Below are 18,636 nucleotides of genomic sequence, written 5' to 3'. Positions count from 1 at the left end.
ACTGCACCTCCTTGAACTCTATCCTAGACTCTAATTTATCCCCCTCCCCTTTTGCCAAATGTCACTATGTAGAGCTTCTATTTAAACATCTTGGTCCCTGTTACCTTCTAAGGAAATCACCTTTCCCAAGTACTCCCATTGGCCTTTTGTCTCTTCTCAGATGAGAATCATCTGAAAATCAATAATTGGCATTAGTTTGATCATTTGGGTCTGTGAAACCCAAATCACATTAGAGTTATCCCTCCTACATCATTACTTTCCCCATCCTGGTTTCCCTGTATTACAGGTTGGCATAAGAAATTAAAGGGGAGTTTGGGGGGAGTTTTACGGAAGCCACAGATGACATACAAAGGCCAGCAGATGACACAGAAAAAGTTTAGAAGCTCAGAAATGCATGATATATATGCATATATATACTATCATATATCAACATATTTTATCTTTTAAGACCATAACAATTCATACTTCTTCTCTGGTATGAAGGGTGGTCCAAAGCACTTCAGACGGATTTTCCAGATCACAGCGGTGCCATACCTGTAACCCCCACAGTGTGGAAGGGTTTACTGTACACAGAATCACAGAGCTGGGTAATACTTCAGTGGCCACCTAGTACAACTTATCCCGGATACAAAATACTGTGTATAAGATCTCTCATGTGTTATGATCCAGTCTTACCTGGAAGACCTTAAGTAAAAGAAAACCTACTACTCCTAAGATAGAACATTCCACCTTTGTATCATTCTGATCATCAGGAATTTTTTTTACACAAAGCTAACATGTACCTCTGTGCAACTTCCACCTAATCTTGCCTTCTACGGCCAACCAAAACAAGTCTCAGTATTTCTTCTACATAACAACATCAAATCATTGAAGACTGCTGTCTTCAAAGCTGTAGATAGCTTCCCTCCTCTCCTTACCCCCAATCCCACAAGTCTTCTCTTCTCCCAGCCAAATGTCCCTAGGTCTTTCAACCAGTCCTTACATGGTTTTGAGGCTCTTCATCTTCCTGGATGCCCTTCTCTGCTTGTTGCTCTTCAGTTCATCATTGTCCTTCTAAAAAATGTAGTGCCCAGAAGTGAATACAGTGCTTCCAGATATAGTCCGACTTGGGCAGAATAATCACCTCCCTAATTCTGAACATTTTAACTCTCTTAATACAGCCCAAGAGGATAGGTTTTTTGGGCTGATACATCTGTAAAAGTCTAGAGCTGATCACATGTTCCTCATGTAGGGTATCATCCTCCACCATTTTGGAATAAGGCTACAGAACTAGTGCTAAATGAGAAGTCAGTCCATCCATAGAGACCTAGTCACCATGTATTTATTGATGCACATACAATATGGTAGAACTCTGTGCTTCTACCTTTGTGTCTCTGGTGTTTGGAGTAACAAGCCATGGCAGCAGATGCCACTGATGTCATAACTCATTCATCACAGGATCCTAGAGGAGTATTAGTGCCAGTCAACTGCTTCTTCCCCTGGCAAATTGCCACAAGCAGCTTTCCTAATCCCTGTAATTTAGAGTCCCATGAGGAATGGTCTGAGATAAAAATTCTTTTCCCTTCCTACATCTTCCTAAATTCTAATCCTTGAATACCTGCTACTTATGTAATAGGTTCTTTATAAATACTTATTCATTTGTTCATTCATTCCTACCAATTCCCTCTTCTCACTTTATACCACTGCCCAATTGCCATTCAAACCCTCATTACTAATTTCCCATATATTATAACAGCTTCCTTATTGGTATACCTGTTTCTACTCTGTCCCTCTGTAATTTATTCTCCAAATAGCTACCAGAATAATCTTCTTAAAACACTGTTCTGACCACATCACTACACTGCTTTAGTAGCTCTTTTTCCTCCTAGATAACAGACGGACTTTTCATCCTAGTGCATAAGTCCCTCTACCGTTTGGCCAAAACCCGGCTTTCTAATCGAAGTTGACATTTAATCCCCTTTGTGCTATGTTTTATCCCAACTGGGCTAGAAATGTGACCATCCAATACAAACTGTAAATTGCCTTGACCATCCTCTCACCCCCATGCATTCGTATAAGTCATCCCCATCCTTGAATTTACTCCCCCTTCATCTCTACCTTTCAGAACCCTTATCGTTTTTAAAGTTCAACTCACAGGGCTCCTCACCATGGTGTAGGGAATAAAGTATTGACCTTGAAGTCAAGAACACCTGCATTTAAAGTTAGACGCCTACTAATTTTGCAGCCATAAAACAAGTCACATTCATTTTCCTCATCTGTAAAATGAGAGGTTGGACTCATTGACTTCTGAAGTACTAGCCCTAAATCTAGGCGCCTGTGATCATCACAGTGTACAAAGCATCATGGTGTAACAGCCTGGCCTTGCCCTCCTCGCTTAACATCACCACACCCCTCAAAAAAAATACTTGACAGATTGAGAGCAGGCCACAGCCTGGCTGGCTCAGAGGACTAGACTATAATACAGTTAGGAAGATTTGCAACTAGTTGGTTCAATACTAGTTTGGCTCAGTGCCAACCTGAGAGAGTTCTCTAGTAAAGTAACCCAGAGATCTCTTCTCGTTCCTATACCATCTCATATTTTTGTGGATGACTTAGATAAAAATATGGCATGCTTATAGAATTCACACATGACATAAAGTTGAGAAAGATAACTGATATGTTAAATTGATAAAATCAGGATCCAAAAAGACTTTGATCGGCTAGAACATTAGTCTAAATCTAATAAAATGATGTGTAAGAGGATTAAATATAAAGCTATACACGAGTTCAAAACATCAGCAACACAATTACAAGGTGGGGGAAGCATGTAAAAATAGCAGTTTCTTGGGGAAAAAAAAAGATCCAGGGGTTTTATGGACTTTGGGTACAACATTAATCAGCACTATGTTGGTGGCCAATTCCATTGAACAAACATTTATAAAGCACCTATTAAGTACAAGACACTGGAATATAAAGACAAAAAACAAATAATCTCTGCTCTCGATGAGTTTACATTCCGCTAGGAAGCAGCAGAAGTTGGTCTCAAACAAATCCAAGTCTTCTGACTTATAAGTCCAGCGCTCTCTCCATCATGCTGCTTTCCATCACAGTACTTGTAAGCATCACAAAGGCAGGATTTTGTTTTAATCTAAGCTTTATGTTTTCCCTAACCTAGCACAATTACGCTTAATTAATGTTTTTTTTGGAATGGAATGGAATGCAAGTTTACTACCCCTGTTAGAAAAACAGAGCTAATGACATCATGGGCAGTCAGCAGCACTTTCAGATACAAAGGACAGCACATTTTTATTAATAACTCTTGTTAGATTGGTTTTATTAATAGTACAGACAGAACTATCATTAATAGATTGGTTTTATTAATAGTACAGACAGAACTATCATTAATGGAAGAGTTAGCCACCAAAATGAACCAAGAGATATTCTAGTTGGCAAATATATAAAGTAGCTACATTGCCCAATGGTAAGAAAATTATCAAGGTCTCCATTTAATATTTTTTCAGGACGCAATTATGCACCACCATTTAGGTGGTTAATCTAGAATGAGTTGGGTCTAGAATAAAATGTTTTTAATGTTGCTTTAGCTAAACAAATCAAGATGGGAGCAGCATAGTATTGAGGAATGAATGCTAGACCTGGAGTCAGAAGAGACCTAGGTTTGAATCCTGCTTCTGACACTAGCTGTGTGACTTAGCATCTAGGATCCTGTTTCTTCATCTGTAAGTTGGGAATAACAATATATTTGTAGGATCTACCTACCTCAAAGGGCTAATGTAAGGTTCAAAAGAGCTAGTATCTGTAAATCATTTTTTGTATCTTTAAAAAAACATTACAATTAAAAGTACTTCCCCCAGCTTTAGCAGAATGTAAGTCAGGTAACTGGTTATAATCAGAGCTGTATACTAGCAGAACCAGACTTCTGATGGGGTGAAAGGCTAGAGGCTTGTGTGCATGCTTAACAAGCTATTTAAGGGGGTTATGATGTGGGCAGTTTAGGGAGTTGCCTCTGGCCAGTGGAGAGCAAGGAGGGAGATTTGAATTCGAATAATATAAGAAGGCTGGCATTTGTCTGAGTAACTGTACTTTCCATAAGGGAGGTACCCATTCACTAAGAATGTAGAATAATTGGCTAAAATAAAAATGAGAACTTTGCTGGCTTCAAAAGAAACACTACATAAAGTCAGCTATTCTTTTTACTATTATTAACCAGCAACTATTTATGAAATTCGTTAAAATTTTGTTCTGATGCCCAGTTATTTAAGCATAAAGTCCATTTATTACTGATTCCCTATCATTTCTTCGGGAGGGGGAGGATGCCAGACATGCAATAATATTCTTTATTTTTTCAAGATGTTTAACCAAGTGAGTTCCCAGTTCTCATACCAGCCTTGCTTTGAAGAAATAAGAATTTATTTTCTATACTAGTGTGTCCAGACAAGTTTTCTTATCCTATTCACTTGAACAAGCAGCTCACCCAAATTTTTCCCCCAAAAAATCAGATTACTTTATTACAGTCAGTATCTTTGTTCCCTAGGGAGACTGAGTCAGTCTGCTGACATGGAGCAAGGTTGATTTGTTGTGGAAAAAAGTCTTTTCCATATTTTTCTGAGCCAGGCCACAGAGTTGGCTAAAATAGTTTTAGGCACTTTAGGGAACAGGCTGATTGAACTAACTTCTTAGGATTGAAGTAACTTCTTATAAACATCGTGATCGGAATATAATTTTTCTACTTTTGTAGTACTAGGTGTTCATCTAGATTAGTACTTTATATTCCTACTTTTAAATTTTTAAAAAAATATATAAGGATTTTTTCACTGATGTCATTTAAAAGGAATCTACTCTAATCAGATCAGAGTTAAAGGTAAGAAAGCCAGAGGAGAATTGGTGGCATTTCAGTCCTTATCATTTCTGGCCATTTTTGCTTGCTTGATGGTTCTCATATATTTTGCATTGCAAGATAGAGATTTTAAAATATAAGGGAAAAAGAATCATGTTCTTTGGGAAGTGGGGGGAGTCTTTCTCAATGTCACATTGTTTGGGGTGTTTTGTTTTTATGTTATGTTTTGATTTTCTTTTAGGATTTAACGTCAGTCCTGCACTTTATGATATTTGAACTACATTTTTTATTACTTGTCATTGCCAAATCTTTATAATATAAATACAGTCTGAATAGAGATTTAATAGAAATATAATATTAAAATCTAGCATAATTGCTAATCTGAACCTAGTTGTAGTTCTTTAATTTTTCTAAATGTTATTTGTTTTGCATATTATTATCCCATTTTATATTATTTTCATGGTTAGGACTTCTGTTTCCTAAAGGACCCAATTAGGAAGTTTTTAATCTGTTACTAATTATGCTAATTTTTTACACCGTCTAGTGGGTTTCATTATATTTCTTATCTGAGATGTTAATTCAACCCTGAATTTCTCTTTAAAGATGTCAAAGATAGAGCCTTATGAAAGTTGTTTTGTTTTGTTTTGTTTTAGCATAAGGGAGATCATTTGGTTTATATAAGAATATAGGCAAGATGTCTTAATATCAGATTGCCTTAAAAAAGTTCAGAGCCATGACTTCAAAAATCCAACAGTACAATTGAATTTCATTCTACTATATGAACCATGTTTTCTGTAATCTAAAAATTTTTTGTAAAACATTTACAAAATATTTATGAATATCAGCAGATTCACTGGGGAAAATCACAGGAATTTAGTCGTACAATCAGCTAGACTGTTTAGTACACAGATCACTTAAAGAGGGGAAAAAATTATTTAACAATGCTGAACTTACCAAAGCAATTCATTTCCATTAGTTGTGTGTAGTATACTTACTAAATGGTTACTTATTATTAACAATTTAGGATATCACAAATTTTCACTAAATACTTTTTCATTTAATTCTTGGTTAATTGTCAGGACTTTTGTATAGAAACCTAAAATTAATTACATTAGAACAGCACTTCTGAGTTTACAGGGCACTTTCTTATACATTATTTCAAGTAATTTTCATAATAAAACAGTAAACCTGTGAGGTAGACAAGCTGGTATTATTATCAGATGAGGAAACTGAGGCCTAGATCCATTAAATAACTTGTCTATGATCACACAGCTCATTAAGTGCCAATTTTCTGGCTCACATATTAATTTTATCAAAGGCCATACTCAACTTCTAGACTAAAATCAATACTTCATTCTGAAAGCTTTGCAGTGAAAAAGAATGTAAAATAATGAAGAAGGATGAGGTGGAGAGTGAAAATAAATCTTCAGAAACTTAATTTGAACTTTTAAGCCAATAAAAACATTGCTAAGATGGAATGCCTTCATAGTTTAAAATAGAACCTCCACGTTGAAGTCAGTATTACCAGCCATATACATTGTGGTTTGGTTTTTTGTTTAAACGGATAACCCATAATTTAAAAAAATAAGTGTCTTAAATTCATAGCATGTGATTCTCAAACTGTGAGGCAGCTCTCAGATATCTAGATTAATTCTATGAACAGAGCTTAGTACTTGGTGAAATTTGTGACTGTGCCAAAAAGACTGGCAATAGAGAGTGGATCATGGGACAGTCTGAAACAATCTGTTCCACTTGCAGCTGTTCACATTTCCTTGTTTTGTTGGTTTAAAATAAGTGCTGAAGTTAGGTAAATGCTAAGAGAGAACTGCTGAAAGAGAAAATGTGTTCATATTAACTCACCCCTCAGGATGATTTAACACTCCTTATCCCCAAAGTTCAGATCTTCAAGCTAAAGGGTAGGAGATATTCAGTGAAAGCATAATATTTTATCATCCTGATAAAAGTCCTGCAGACTGGGACTGTGTCTTCATGACAGTCTATGTAATCGGGGGTAGTTTTTTTTTTATTATTACGATTGTTCTAACTACAATTGCAGAGAAAGAGATCCGAATGCTGGAGCTCCATCCCCATGATGGGGCAGATCCAGTGACTATCTCCCAAACCCAAAATTCTGACTCAGTGATTTCTTTTCTTCCTTGGGCCCCAGGTTTGTTTCCTTTTTTCACCTGTTCTCCCTTTCACCAAGACCTGTGCCTATTGTTTCTGCCTTCTTTTTTTATTGTTAGGAATAAAGGAAATAGAAAGGAATATGAAGGCTCCTTTCCTGTGTTCCATTTAGACTGTTAGGAAAGACAAGTTAGGTCGGGGCTTAAGTGAGATTCACCTACAGTTGAATGGAAAATAGAGTAATTTATGTACATACACACACACACACACACACACACACACACACACACATACATAAATATACACATACATACAAATAATGTTTCATGACAGGATCTGGGAATTGGGATGGGAGATGTTTATGGGGTTCTGTGAGCCTTTAGCAATAGCACAAGGTGAGATTACCTGCCTTCATCAGCAAGAATAGAAGGAAAAGGCTGTTTTCTCCCTTATCTTTGCCATTGCCAGTCCTACCATCACAGATACCATCCTAGGTTGACCCTGAATCAGAAATCAGGACAGAGATGAAAGATTCAGCGATAGAGGGGCAGTTGGGAAAACAGAAAGAGAAACCATTGAGAGTGACAGGGGGAGTCCGTGTTGTAAAGTGGGAGTCAGGGACTGCCTGGATAGTCCTAAAGAAAGATTTAGATACTGTTATTATTCATGGGGGAGCTTTGAAGCCCAAAGAGACAGATTTGAAAAGAATTCTTCCTACTATGTTTTATACCGCTCCAACAGATTTTGTATTTAGTTGGAAATTTGGCATATTCGTTGCTCCTTTCTTTTTTCATATTTCAGGAGTTTTCCATCCAGCTACCTAAAAAAGGGGAAACTCACAGAAAAAAAAAAAGTACTTTTCCCAATATACTCCCACTTCACTGGATTCTTTTATCTAGTTGTTGCTTAAGTCTTCTGTATTTAGCCACAAACCTCCTAGTAAATTTCTGCCACCCCTTTTTTGAGTATCACTGAGTAGGGTGCAAGTGGAGCTTGCATTTCTGTCCTGCTGTTAAAAAGTAATGCAGTCTTCTAGCCTCTCACCCTTTCTGGGTGTGTTGCCCTGATCTGGGGACTTGGGAGTGAAGTGAGTTGTTGTTGCTTTTGTTTTTGTTTTCATTTCCCGGCACTTCCTCAAATTATCACTTCCCTGATTTGGACCTCAGTTTCTTCATCTGTAAAGTCCATTAGATTGGACTAGGTCAATCATTCTGAAACTTTTTGGTCTTGAGACCCCTTTACACTCTTAAAAATGATTGAGGACCCCCTTCCCCATGAGCTTTTGATTATATGGATTATCTGTCAATCAATATTTATCATGTTAACAAATTTAATTTCTTAGAATTATTATGAAAATAGTTTTGACCTTGCAAACCCTTTGAAGGGGTCTTGGGAATCCCCAGGGATCCTGGACCACACTTGGAGAACCACTAGAATAGATGATTTTCAGGTTCCGTCTAGCTCTAGCATTCCTAATCAACAAATGTTCAAACCAAAATTTGTTCATAGAAGAACTTTGCTTCTTGTGGTTAACTTGGATGGGATCTTATCTTAATTGTCTTCTAATTCAAGCCCCCTCATTTTACAAATGGGAAAACTGAATCCCAGGCAAACTGAGTGATTTGCCCAAGGTCATAGGTAGTAAAAAGCAGAGCCAGGAGCTCGAGCACAGGTCCTCCGAGTCCAAATTCAGTGCTCTTTCCAGAGCACTACAGTGCCTCACACTTGCATTAATATAACTTTGGGGGGGTATAAGAAAAACAGCTAAAAAATACATTATTGGGTCCTGTGATCCTAAGCACTTGGCTATGACACAATTCAAAGATTATGAATATTTGATATATGTACATATACACATAAAGGGAAGGGGGGAAAAACGTAACATAAAATTTCTCCCACTTCCATTAACAAAACCCAGAGGCTCTGGCTGGGCCTTCTTTTCTTTTTTTTCTCTATGCTCTGTTGCTTGTGATCTCATCAGCTTTCTCTATATGAATGATTCCCACATCTACGTATCTAGCCCTGATCTGTCACCCATGTTCCAGCCCCACCTCATGAACAAACTGGACATTCCAAAGTGAATATCACATAGGCATCTCAAACTCATCATGTCCAAAACATACCTAAACTATCTTTCCTTTTCCCCACACCTCTTCCAAATTTCTCTGTTGCTTTTGAGGGCACCACAACCCTTCTAGTCGTCCAGATTTGCCACCATGGTGTTGTCTAAGTGTTCCCAATCTCTCTCAACCCACACATCTAATCACTTGGCCTTTCTCAAATATCAGCTCCTCTTTTAAAGCTCTTCACTACCTGGCCCATTTCTGTCATTCCAGGCTCCTTACACATTGATCCTCTACACTCACTTTACCTAGCCATACTGGCCTTGTTGCTATTCTGAAGACACCCTCCATCTCCCATCACCTCTGTAGTTTTGTACTAGTTGTCTATCCTACTTGGAACACTTCTTAGAATCCCTGGATTCCTTCGAGACTCAGCTTATATATGACCTTCCACATGAAGCTCTTATTATTCGCCCATTCCCTACCCTTCAGCTGCCAGTGCTCTCCCTCCAGAAGCTCCTTTACATTCATATTGTATATAATCTGTATGTACAGAGGTGTGCTGGTAAATGCTTAGTGACTCACTCTCCAGAGGGGGAAAGGATGCACATGACACCTTTAAGTTTAATCTGCATTGTTAATATCTTCTCCATCACTTTCTTAAGTCTAGGACAATCAACATTAAATCAAGCTCTGATTTGTATCACTTACCTATTTCCAAGGTGTGGGTACTCACACTGATGATTTACCATCTCCAGCTGATATGAGCTGGCTCCAGCACACCCCTGTGTATATACATATGTGGAACTACTTCCTCAGTTCCGACTCGGGATCATAGGTTGGGGTCGCCAGAGGGCAATTGACTGCTCTTGCTCAGGGTTCTAGGGGTTACTCAACAGTTATGACTTCCAACAGTATTGCTCCTGAGCCCCTTCACATAACTCCATTATCTTTTAGAAAAGAGATTTGCTGAAAATCTATAATACAATTGGTATAAAATGTTTTCCACCCAACTGGAGATGCATTTTCCCTTTGTATACACAGGGTCCACAGGGAGAGTGGACTCACACTTAAAGTACGATAGTAGAGAGGCACACATTATCAAATGTTTCCTAATTACTGGAAGTCCTTTCTCCCCTTTGAAGTACTCTTGCAGTTTCCCTTGGGTATAGATCTTTGCTGGCCTACAGAGGTTTGTGCTTTTGTTGAATTCACAGCCAGCACGTATTTCTGTCTCTGCCACAAGAGGTGTCACTCCCTGAAATTGTCACCATATCTATCTGCAGGCACTTCCACTGTCATCAGTCACTACTCCTGCAGCCCTTGCTACCGACTCTGCCACTAGTCGGCCCTGTACTCACCAGGTCACCTGGGCTTTCCCGTCTTGAAATAGTTCATCTCTTAAGATCAGGAAAGAATAAACACAAAAGAAACAAGCACCTTGTGTTCCCATTTGGCAGCTGGGTGGAAACAACAGTCATCCCTCACCTTAGGCTCCCTCAGAGCATCTGTCTCATCCAGTCCCCTCCCTGCTCCTAACTGGATGTGTTGTCTCTGCTGTGCCATTTTCTCCACTAAGAAGGTCAGTTGGGGGAATGGGGTATGGAGAGAGACAGAGAAACAGAATGACTCATGGACCCTTTACTCCCCCTAAAATGCCTCTGCCTACCCCGCCCCTCCTCCTGGGTGATTCCCTCTCAGGGTCTTGACTCCAATTAACTTAATCAGTTAGGTGTGAACTCCCTTAGGTCAAAAACTGTGCCCCTTGAACGATTGAACTTTCAGACCTAAATATGAGTTGCTTAATATATTGTCATTTGCAGAGAGAGCACAATATAAAAAAACCAACGAGAATGAGAAATGAAAAGCTATTGTTCTCTAATAGGACATTTTTCTCAAATGTGTTGGGAAAGCTGGAGGATGGCTATGGTAAAAGGAAGTATGGAGAAGTGGAAAGGACACAGTTCTTATAGTCAGGAAGAGCAGGATTCAAGACCTGACTGACACATGCTAGCTGTTACACTGCGCATGTTGTGTAACCTCTCAGTTATTTGTTGTTGTTCAATTATTCTCAGTCATGCCCAGCTATTCGTGACCCCATTTGGGATTTTCTTGAGGGAGATATTATTGTGGTTTGCCATTTTCTTCTCTAGCTCATTTTTACGGATGAGGAAACCAGGTCCACGCAACTAGTAAATGTCTGGAGCTGTATTTGAACTCAGATCTTGCTGGCTCTGGGTTTAGTACTCTGTCCATAATTAATTGGTAGATTTTTGGGTAGTGAACAAAGTGAAGTGAAAACTTCTGCTATGTGGGGAAAATATTTTTGGACTGAGAAGCCACAACAAAAAAGAGGTTAGACTTGTCTGGGACTCTGCCCCACCCCTGTCTCCCAAATCTGCTCCCCTAAGCTATTCCTGCTTTTCACAGCTTCTTCCTTTAAATGGGTAATATTTAAAGTTCCAGATTTTTCTCAAAGATTTCCCTGGGTAGCAGTCTCAGTCAGCCGAAAGAAGCAGGGGTTTAGGTATTAGCCGTTTCTGTACATGGATTGTATATATTGGATGTTTTCTCAAACAAGAACTTTTATCTCCATTTGATTAGTAGATGCTTACAAATGCCCCAACCAATGAAATTATAGACAAGGACTCACTTTTCTCTGTGCCAAAAATTCCTCCTTCCTTCCCTTCATGCCTATGTTCCCATCTCTCTGTTTATAGGCTAATGCAGGACTCTCCAACCTTAGGTTTTTATTGAAACAATAGACCATATATTTTGATTTGCCATTTTAGTGAGAGCTCTGTGGTAGCTCGGTTTTTCCTAAAGTATTTATGTAAATTTCTGTACTTGTAGGCCTGCCCCGTAAATCGCCCTGTTGGCCATACGAAGCCAGTTGGCCGCATTTTGGACAGCCCTGGGCTAACAGACTGATTTTCCCAGTTCCAGGAGAACATAAATTCCTTGAAGGCAGAGAGTTTTTTATCCCCATCACTTAGAACATTGTTTAATAAATGCTTATTGATTGAATCAAATTGAAGCCCATAGATTCCCACCCATTCCTTCTGTGCCCTTCCATGTGAAAAGCAGTCTCTTGGTTCTTCTGCAACAAGGGTGAAGACCAAGACTTAGAACCACTAACCTTTACCCACACAGTTCCTTTTTGAGTCAGAGTTTCCTGTCCCATTTCCTCCTAGACTCTAATGTCTAATTGTGTCAGCTGGAGGTTTCACCATGCAGAAAACTGCTGAGACCATTGCTGGGTCCTCACTCCAATGTGTAATTGGTTGAAATCCTGAAATCTGTTAGAGGAACTATGACACCATTACCTGGCGGTCAGAGCACAGAATCCCAATTAGGTTAAAAACATGACTTATAATCTAGGACATAAAGACTGAGACCTCTGAGAGAAAGAAACACAAATACACAGAAAAGAACCCAAAGCCTTCTAAGAAAAGGTATCTATTCCATTTGTTATCCTCTCTTCTCCACACTTTTCCCCCGGGTTTAAAGAAAAAAAAAGTTATCCAGAGCATGACTGTTGAAAGTCAGCTGATATGCCTGTATTATTGGAAAGAAAGCCTGTGTATGTTGGAACAAAATTTAAAATCATTTTTTTAAAAAAACAGTGCTACTAACCTCAAAAGCCCTTTGAAAATGCTCAGAAGTTCTCTTCATAATTTGCCACACAAATCTCTATGTTCTTCTGTGTTCTTTTTAATTAAATCGGCTTTCTAAGTACTAAAATCCAAGATAAAAAGGTTTTTGTTTTTCCAATTTTGGTTTTTTATTTTGTTTAATTAATATCGCAGCATGTCAAGAGACCGTATCTATTTGTGAAGGTTTTTAAATATATTTTCTGACGTTTAAAAGAAAAGCATGACTCAAAACATTTTCATCCCACTTCTTTTTTATCTCAGTCAACTTTTGTGCACTACCCTGAGAACCTATCACCATTTAAAACATTGTTTCCATGGGAAAATGCATTCCTGATTCCAAACAGCAGACTTTACAAATAAACTTTTGGAATACAACCAAGTTCTTAAATTGAAAGTTGCCTGTTTATATTCTGCAGAGATTTGAACAAATTCAGTTTGGAACCATCAGAATGTCAGTAAAACTGTAAAAGATTAAATTCATGTATTAAATAGATCATTAGGATACTGTACAGTTGTTCTAAGTTCAATAATACTTTGTTAAATAGGTTCAGATATGGGAAAGGCCAGTCCTATGTGTTCCGGTCTATCTAGGTGAGGCATTTTTCTTACATGGCAGTGTTTCTCCAACCACTGCTTCTACAAAGCACTCCCAGTAGTTCCGTAAGGAACAAGCCGAACTAGCCAGTTAACACACACAGCAGATGCATCCACGTTGCAGACTCTATTGATCACACACGATGTAATTCTCAGCCAGGTCCGAGAATCAGTGGAAATCGATCATGCTGCCTTTTGTATCTTAGAATCGGTCCTTAGACCCAACAGTGTGCCATGTGAAATGGGTCGGTGGTCAGGCAGGCTCAGATGATGGGTGAGGTAGACTCACAGATCTAAAAGCAGAAGGGGCCTCAGAGACCACCTCACCCGCCCGCTCCATTTTACAGATGAGGAAACTGAGGCCCAAAGAAGCTAGGGGACTCGTCAGCTAGATCACAAAGGCATTAAAAGAGCAAGAGACGAGACAGTCCTCATTCAGTTAATATGTTTAAGATAAATGTCTCAACCAGGTCATTGAATGAAATGTGAAAGGTTGGAGATACCCACCCCCCTCCAAAAAAAACTGTAAATGACCCTGACTTTCAAAGGAAGAAGCCTCATTCAGCACCAGACAGAAAAAGAGAGGACAAGGACTATATTTTGCCTTTCTTTGTATTTTGAGCATTTAACACAGTGCCTAGAACATAGTAGGTCCTTAATAAATGCTTTTTTTTGGAGAGGAGAAGGCAAGACAGTTGGGGTTAAGTGACTTGCCCAAGGTCACACAGCTAGTAAGAATAAATGCTTTCTGATGGATATGTGATTACTGTGTCCAGTTTGGGTTTCTTTGTAGTGATCTGGAGATGCAGTATGTTTCATGTCACCAAATTATAAAAGATGCTTCTATGATTCTTGCTAAAAGCACAGGGGTATTCACACACAAAGAGCAGATTTTATAATAAAATGCTCATATTTTTTTAAATAAAAATGAGATAAGCTGAAAATTATATACCAGAAAGAACACTGGTTGTGTAATCAGAGGACCTTGGTTCAAATCTACTAGAAACATACTTACATTGTCTAGGAATAAACAATTTTAGTTGGGAAGCCAGGAACGTTTTAATTATAATTTACATTTATTTGGTCTGAACAAATGGGTACGTCCCCTGCACAGAGTACAGGAGAGTACAAGGATTCAGATGGATGCCAGTCCTTTTATTGACCCCCACTTCGAATCTCCCGTCAGGCTCTTCATTGGCTAGAAGCAACCCCCTGACTGCCTACGTCATGCCCTCCTCAAATGGCTTGTCTAAGCATGTGTACAAAGCTCTAACCTTTCACCAGACCAGAAGCCTGGTCTCTGCCAGATCATATCTCTGATTAGAACTAGTTCTAATCAGTCACCTGACTTACATTCTGCTAAAGCTGGCAGGGTGGGATACTTTGAATTTTGTGGAAACAAAACTGCTCCCCCCATTTCTTACAGATCCACCACACCCTCTGGCACTGCTTGTGTTACATTGAACAGGTTGCCTAACTTCCCTGCACCTCCGTTTCCTCGTCTGTAAAATAAAAAGGTTGTACTAAGTGATAGTAATTGCGTCTCAGTAGATAAGCTGTTTCTGATATCACTACATTAAGCACAAAGTTGATTTGAAAAGGTGTTTTTAGTTAACCACATGTTTTTAACATCATTAGCATCTTTTAAAATAAATTTTTAAAGATTTTACTGAAAGGTTTCTGCCAGAATTTTGTTTAAAGTAAAAGGCTTTGTGATTACAGAAAGGTTGAGCATCTATAATTTATGATGTCAACCAATACTTAAGGTAAAAAAAATTATATATTGTCATAGACTTTTCAACTAAAATTAATTGGCAGAGAAGTAGAAAAATCAGTCAGTAAACATTTATTAAGCACCTGCTATGTGCTAAGCACTGGTGATACAAAGGAGGCTCACAGTCTAATGGAGGAACATAACATGCAAACAAATACACACAAACATACACACATCAGTCAAACTATATGCAGGATAAATAGGAAATAATTAACAGAAGCAAGGTACTGAAATTTAGAGGGGCTAGGGAAGGCTTCCTGTAGGAGGTGAGATTTTAGTTGAGACTTAATGAAAGGAATATCAATAGATAGAGTGGAGGAGGAAGAGCAGGCATGGGGGACAGACAGAGAAAATGCCTGGAGACATCACATGAGATCATTAATAAAGCAGTTATTCAAAATAAATTTACCTTTTGACTTTTTAGTATAGGGTTGGGGATAAGGCCTGGGCATGTGATTTCGTGGTCTAGGGATCTCCCAGATGATTAATCTCCCTCTACCAATACCCCTTTTCTGCAATTTGTGTCCTTAAAGAGAATTGCCTTGGGCAGTGACATATTAAATGACTTTCACAGGGTCACATACAGCCAGTATATATTAGAGATGGGATCTGAACCCACATCTTCTTTGTTTTGTGGCCAGTTCTCTATCCATTTAACAATGGAGGTGTCAAACTCCAACCACTATTGACTTAGAAATTAATGTTATCTATTAACATTTATCTGTGTTTTATTTTGTTAAATATTTTCCAATTACATCTTAATCTGGTTCAGCGGCATGGGGGCACCTGTAAATTTGACCCTTCTATACCACAGTATACCTCTTGTCAAAGTAGCCTTTTCTTTAACTGATACATTTTGATTGGATTGCTTTCTGAAAATTAGGAAGATAATTTACTAAGCAAGAAATGGACTCGCTAGGCAAAGAAAGGCCATTTACTTTCTTTGGCTGTTTTTGTTTTATTTGGTATATATTGAGACTTCTGTTTGAATTAAAAATCAAAAAAGGAAATGTTAATAACTTTAACTTCATACTAAAATATACTGGCATCAATGTCATTAATAAACAAGCCTACTCAATAATACATAAACCTTTTGTGAAAACATTCCTTCCTCAAAGGAGTTGTTTTTGCTCTTTTCCCAAGATTGAGGTTTCTGTAAAAACTCTTCTGACCTTTATATGCCAGTAAACATTCCCTTCATTTAATCCTAGCTTCATTTTCAGAGATATGCCAATAAAAAATACATACGAGAGAAAGATGTTACTCAATGAAATTTCAATTTGAAAATACAGGATTATGTTTACATTAAAAGTAATCACAGAAATATGCACAACTCTTATTATATCCACCAAAAATAAACAAGAAAGTAACAAGTGTCCTGCTGAAAGATCCTTCTATAGATAATAGTTTGGTCATTTAAATTTCAATCATTAGACTTTTAATTTATAACAAGGAAAATATATATGTTTTCACACCATTGCAAATAACTGAAGAATTACAGATCTTGTCACACATCAAAAAAGAATATAATTCTTGACTTTTCTTTGCTTTTTCAGCTTTATGACAAAATTAACACAAAGTCTTCACCACATATCAGGAATCCTCCAAGTGATGCTGTACAGAGAGCCAAAGAGGTAATATTTTAAAACGTGCTTGGGTCCGTCAAGTTTGAATAATCTAATTATTAGTTTACTTGCAAACATTTTTCTGTTTCTTAATGGGAAAATATTTTGGTTGGAGGTAAATGTATGGATCATAAATGTAATAATCTTTTAAAATGTCATTTATGTTCTTCCTTTCTCTTGTGTTCTCTTCTGGTGTATTTATAGTTCTTCTGGTTGTTCAACATTGCTTGGTTTTCTGACTTGTTCAATTGATTTTTAATCAGAATGGCAATTTAATGCAATTATACTCAGATTTGAAAGTCACTAAAACTTAATCACTGAGCATTTTTATAGAAAATATGTCAGCAGCATCAGTGCCTAATGGATTGTTGTTTCCTTTTGTTACCAACTTGCTATATGAACTTGAGCCACTTAACTTCTCCAATCTTCCTTGTCAACAGTTTGTAAATAATTTTACTCATTTATTTCTAAAGCACTTAATACTGTCCGTTAGAAATGTGGTTGCTGTGGAAATCTTAACTGGTTTTTTGAAGACAGTAAAGCTCAAAAGAAGACCATTAATTAAATGTTACAGTTATTAAACAATCAGATGCATAACAGACAAATCGTTGTTTTGATGTTATGTCAGCATCAGAATTGGTTCAACTGGTAAAAGATATTTTTAAAGAACATAATCACTTCCCTAAAAGCTTCAAAATTCCAAGCCTTATACTTCAAATGTAAAGTGGATGAGTTGAGAAAAGGGTTAAATATCATGGGAATATAGAGGCCTTCATTCCTGCATACTCAGTATAACTAACAGCTTATTATCTCAACTGATACCCACCAAAAGCTCACAGAAGATAATCAGTCATGAAAGAATAACAGTAATTATTGCTTCTTTGCTCCTAAGTATCAAGGTATATTGCGCCAAGGCTTCTTGTAGCCAGAATCCTACTTCTGATGAAGAGTATTGACTCTACACATATAGAACCCAGTCCCTGTTCTTTGAATAACACAACTTTTGAGATGTAATTTTAGAGACCATTCCTCCTAGTCCCCTCATTTTACACACAAGAAAACAGACATAGGGTAAGTGATTTGCTGGCCATGGTTTGTTTTAATAATTGTAGCATAAATACCATGTGTTAACAATACAACCAGCACTAGCTGAAATGGTATCTGTATCTCAAAGAACTTCTGTATTTTCTTTGGTCATATTTGAAAATAAGTGTGACCATATTTTTTGTGCCTTTAGGTTATTAAAGGCAAAGAGAAAAGGCTAGATATAACCTGATAATGTTGCTCCCTGTCCTCAAAGCATATATGGTTCTTCAGGGTAGCATTTTCATAAGGTCTAGAGAGATTCTAGGTCCCATTGATGAATTTTTTTCCCTTATGACTTCCATTTATTGTAATGGAAACCTTAGCTCCAGCCTAAACTTTTAAACATAACAAAACAGTTATTTGCTATGTCTAAAATTATCTTTTAGAGCCCAGAGTATTAAGTTAGAATAGCAATGGTATGCTTAGCCCGAGAATATACTTTTTCCCTCTGGGCCATATTATGAAACTAAGTTTTAAAATGGACAGAGTTCATCTAAAGAGAAAGATGCAACTTTTGCAAAATACTATTGTTTGAAAACAGTACTGTCTGCCTTTCTGGGGATTAATTTAAAGACTAATGAGAGTAGAAAAGTTCAATAAAAGGAAAACAAAAAACCACGTTGCTGTGTTTAGTACCTGTCCATGACTCCTGGGAACCATTGCCAGAAGCAGACTCCTCAGGTTTGGGGATTTTTCGCTTTGGTTTGGTTTTTTAATCTGGGGGGTGGCATGGAGAAGAAATTGATCATATCATGCAGGAAGGAAAATTAGTAAAATTTTGGAGCTTTCTTCCTCCCATTCATAGAATATTACTTTGAAATGTTTCTGCTTTGAATGATTTGTGGTTATGTCGGGAGAGGGGTTGCAGGAACCGGAG

At 37.7% G+C, this 18,636-nt stretch overlaps 1 protein-coding gene across 9 annotated transcripts in view; it reads left to right on the top strand.

Annotated features, from left to right (window-relative positions):
- Positions 1-18,636, top strand: part of CASK (calcium/calmodulin dependent serine protein kinase) — a 410,968-nt gene that overhangs the window by 323,953 nt on the left and 68,379 nt on the right. For all 9 annotated transcript variants that reach the window (XM_036744928.1, XM_036744934.1, XM_036744933.1 and 6 more), the window contains one exon: positions 16,605-16,682. In XM_036744928.1, the coding sequence (XP_036600823.1) occupies positions 16,605-16,682 (78 nt within the window). The remainder of the gene's footprint in view (positions 1-16,604; positions 16,683-18,636) is intronic.

The sequence above is a fragment of the Trichosurus vulpecula genome, chromosome 2 (assembly GCF_011100635.1).
Source record: "Trichosurus vulpecula isolate mTriVul1 chromosome 2, mTriVul1.pri, whole genome shotgun sequence".
NCBI classification, from domain to species: domain Eukaryota; kingdom Metazoa; phylum Chordata; class Mammalia; order Diprotodontia; family Phalangeridae; genus Trichosurus; species Trichosurus vulpecula.
The sequence above is the reverse complement of the archived record's forward strand: the minus strand, read 5'-3'. Positions and strand labels throughout refer to the sequence as shown.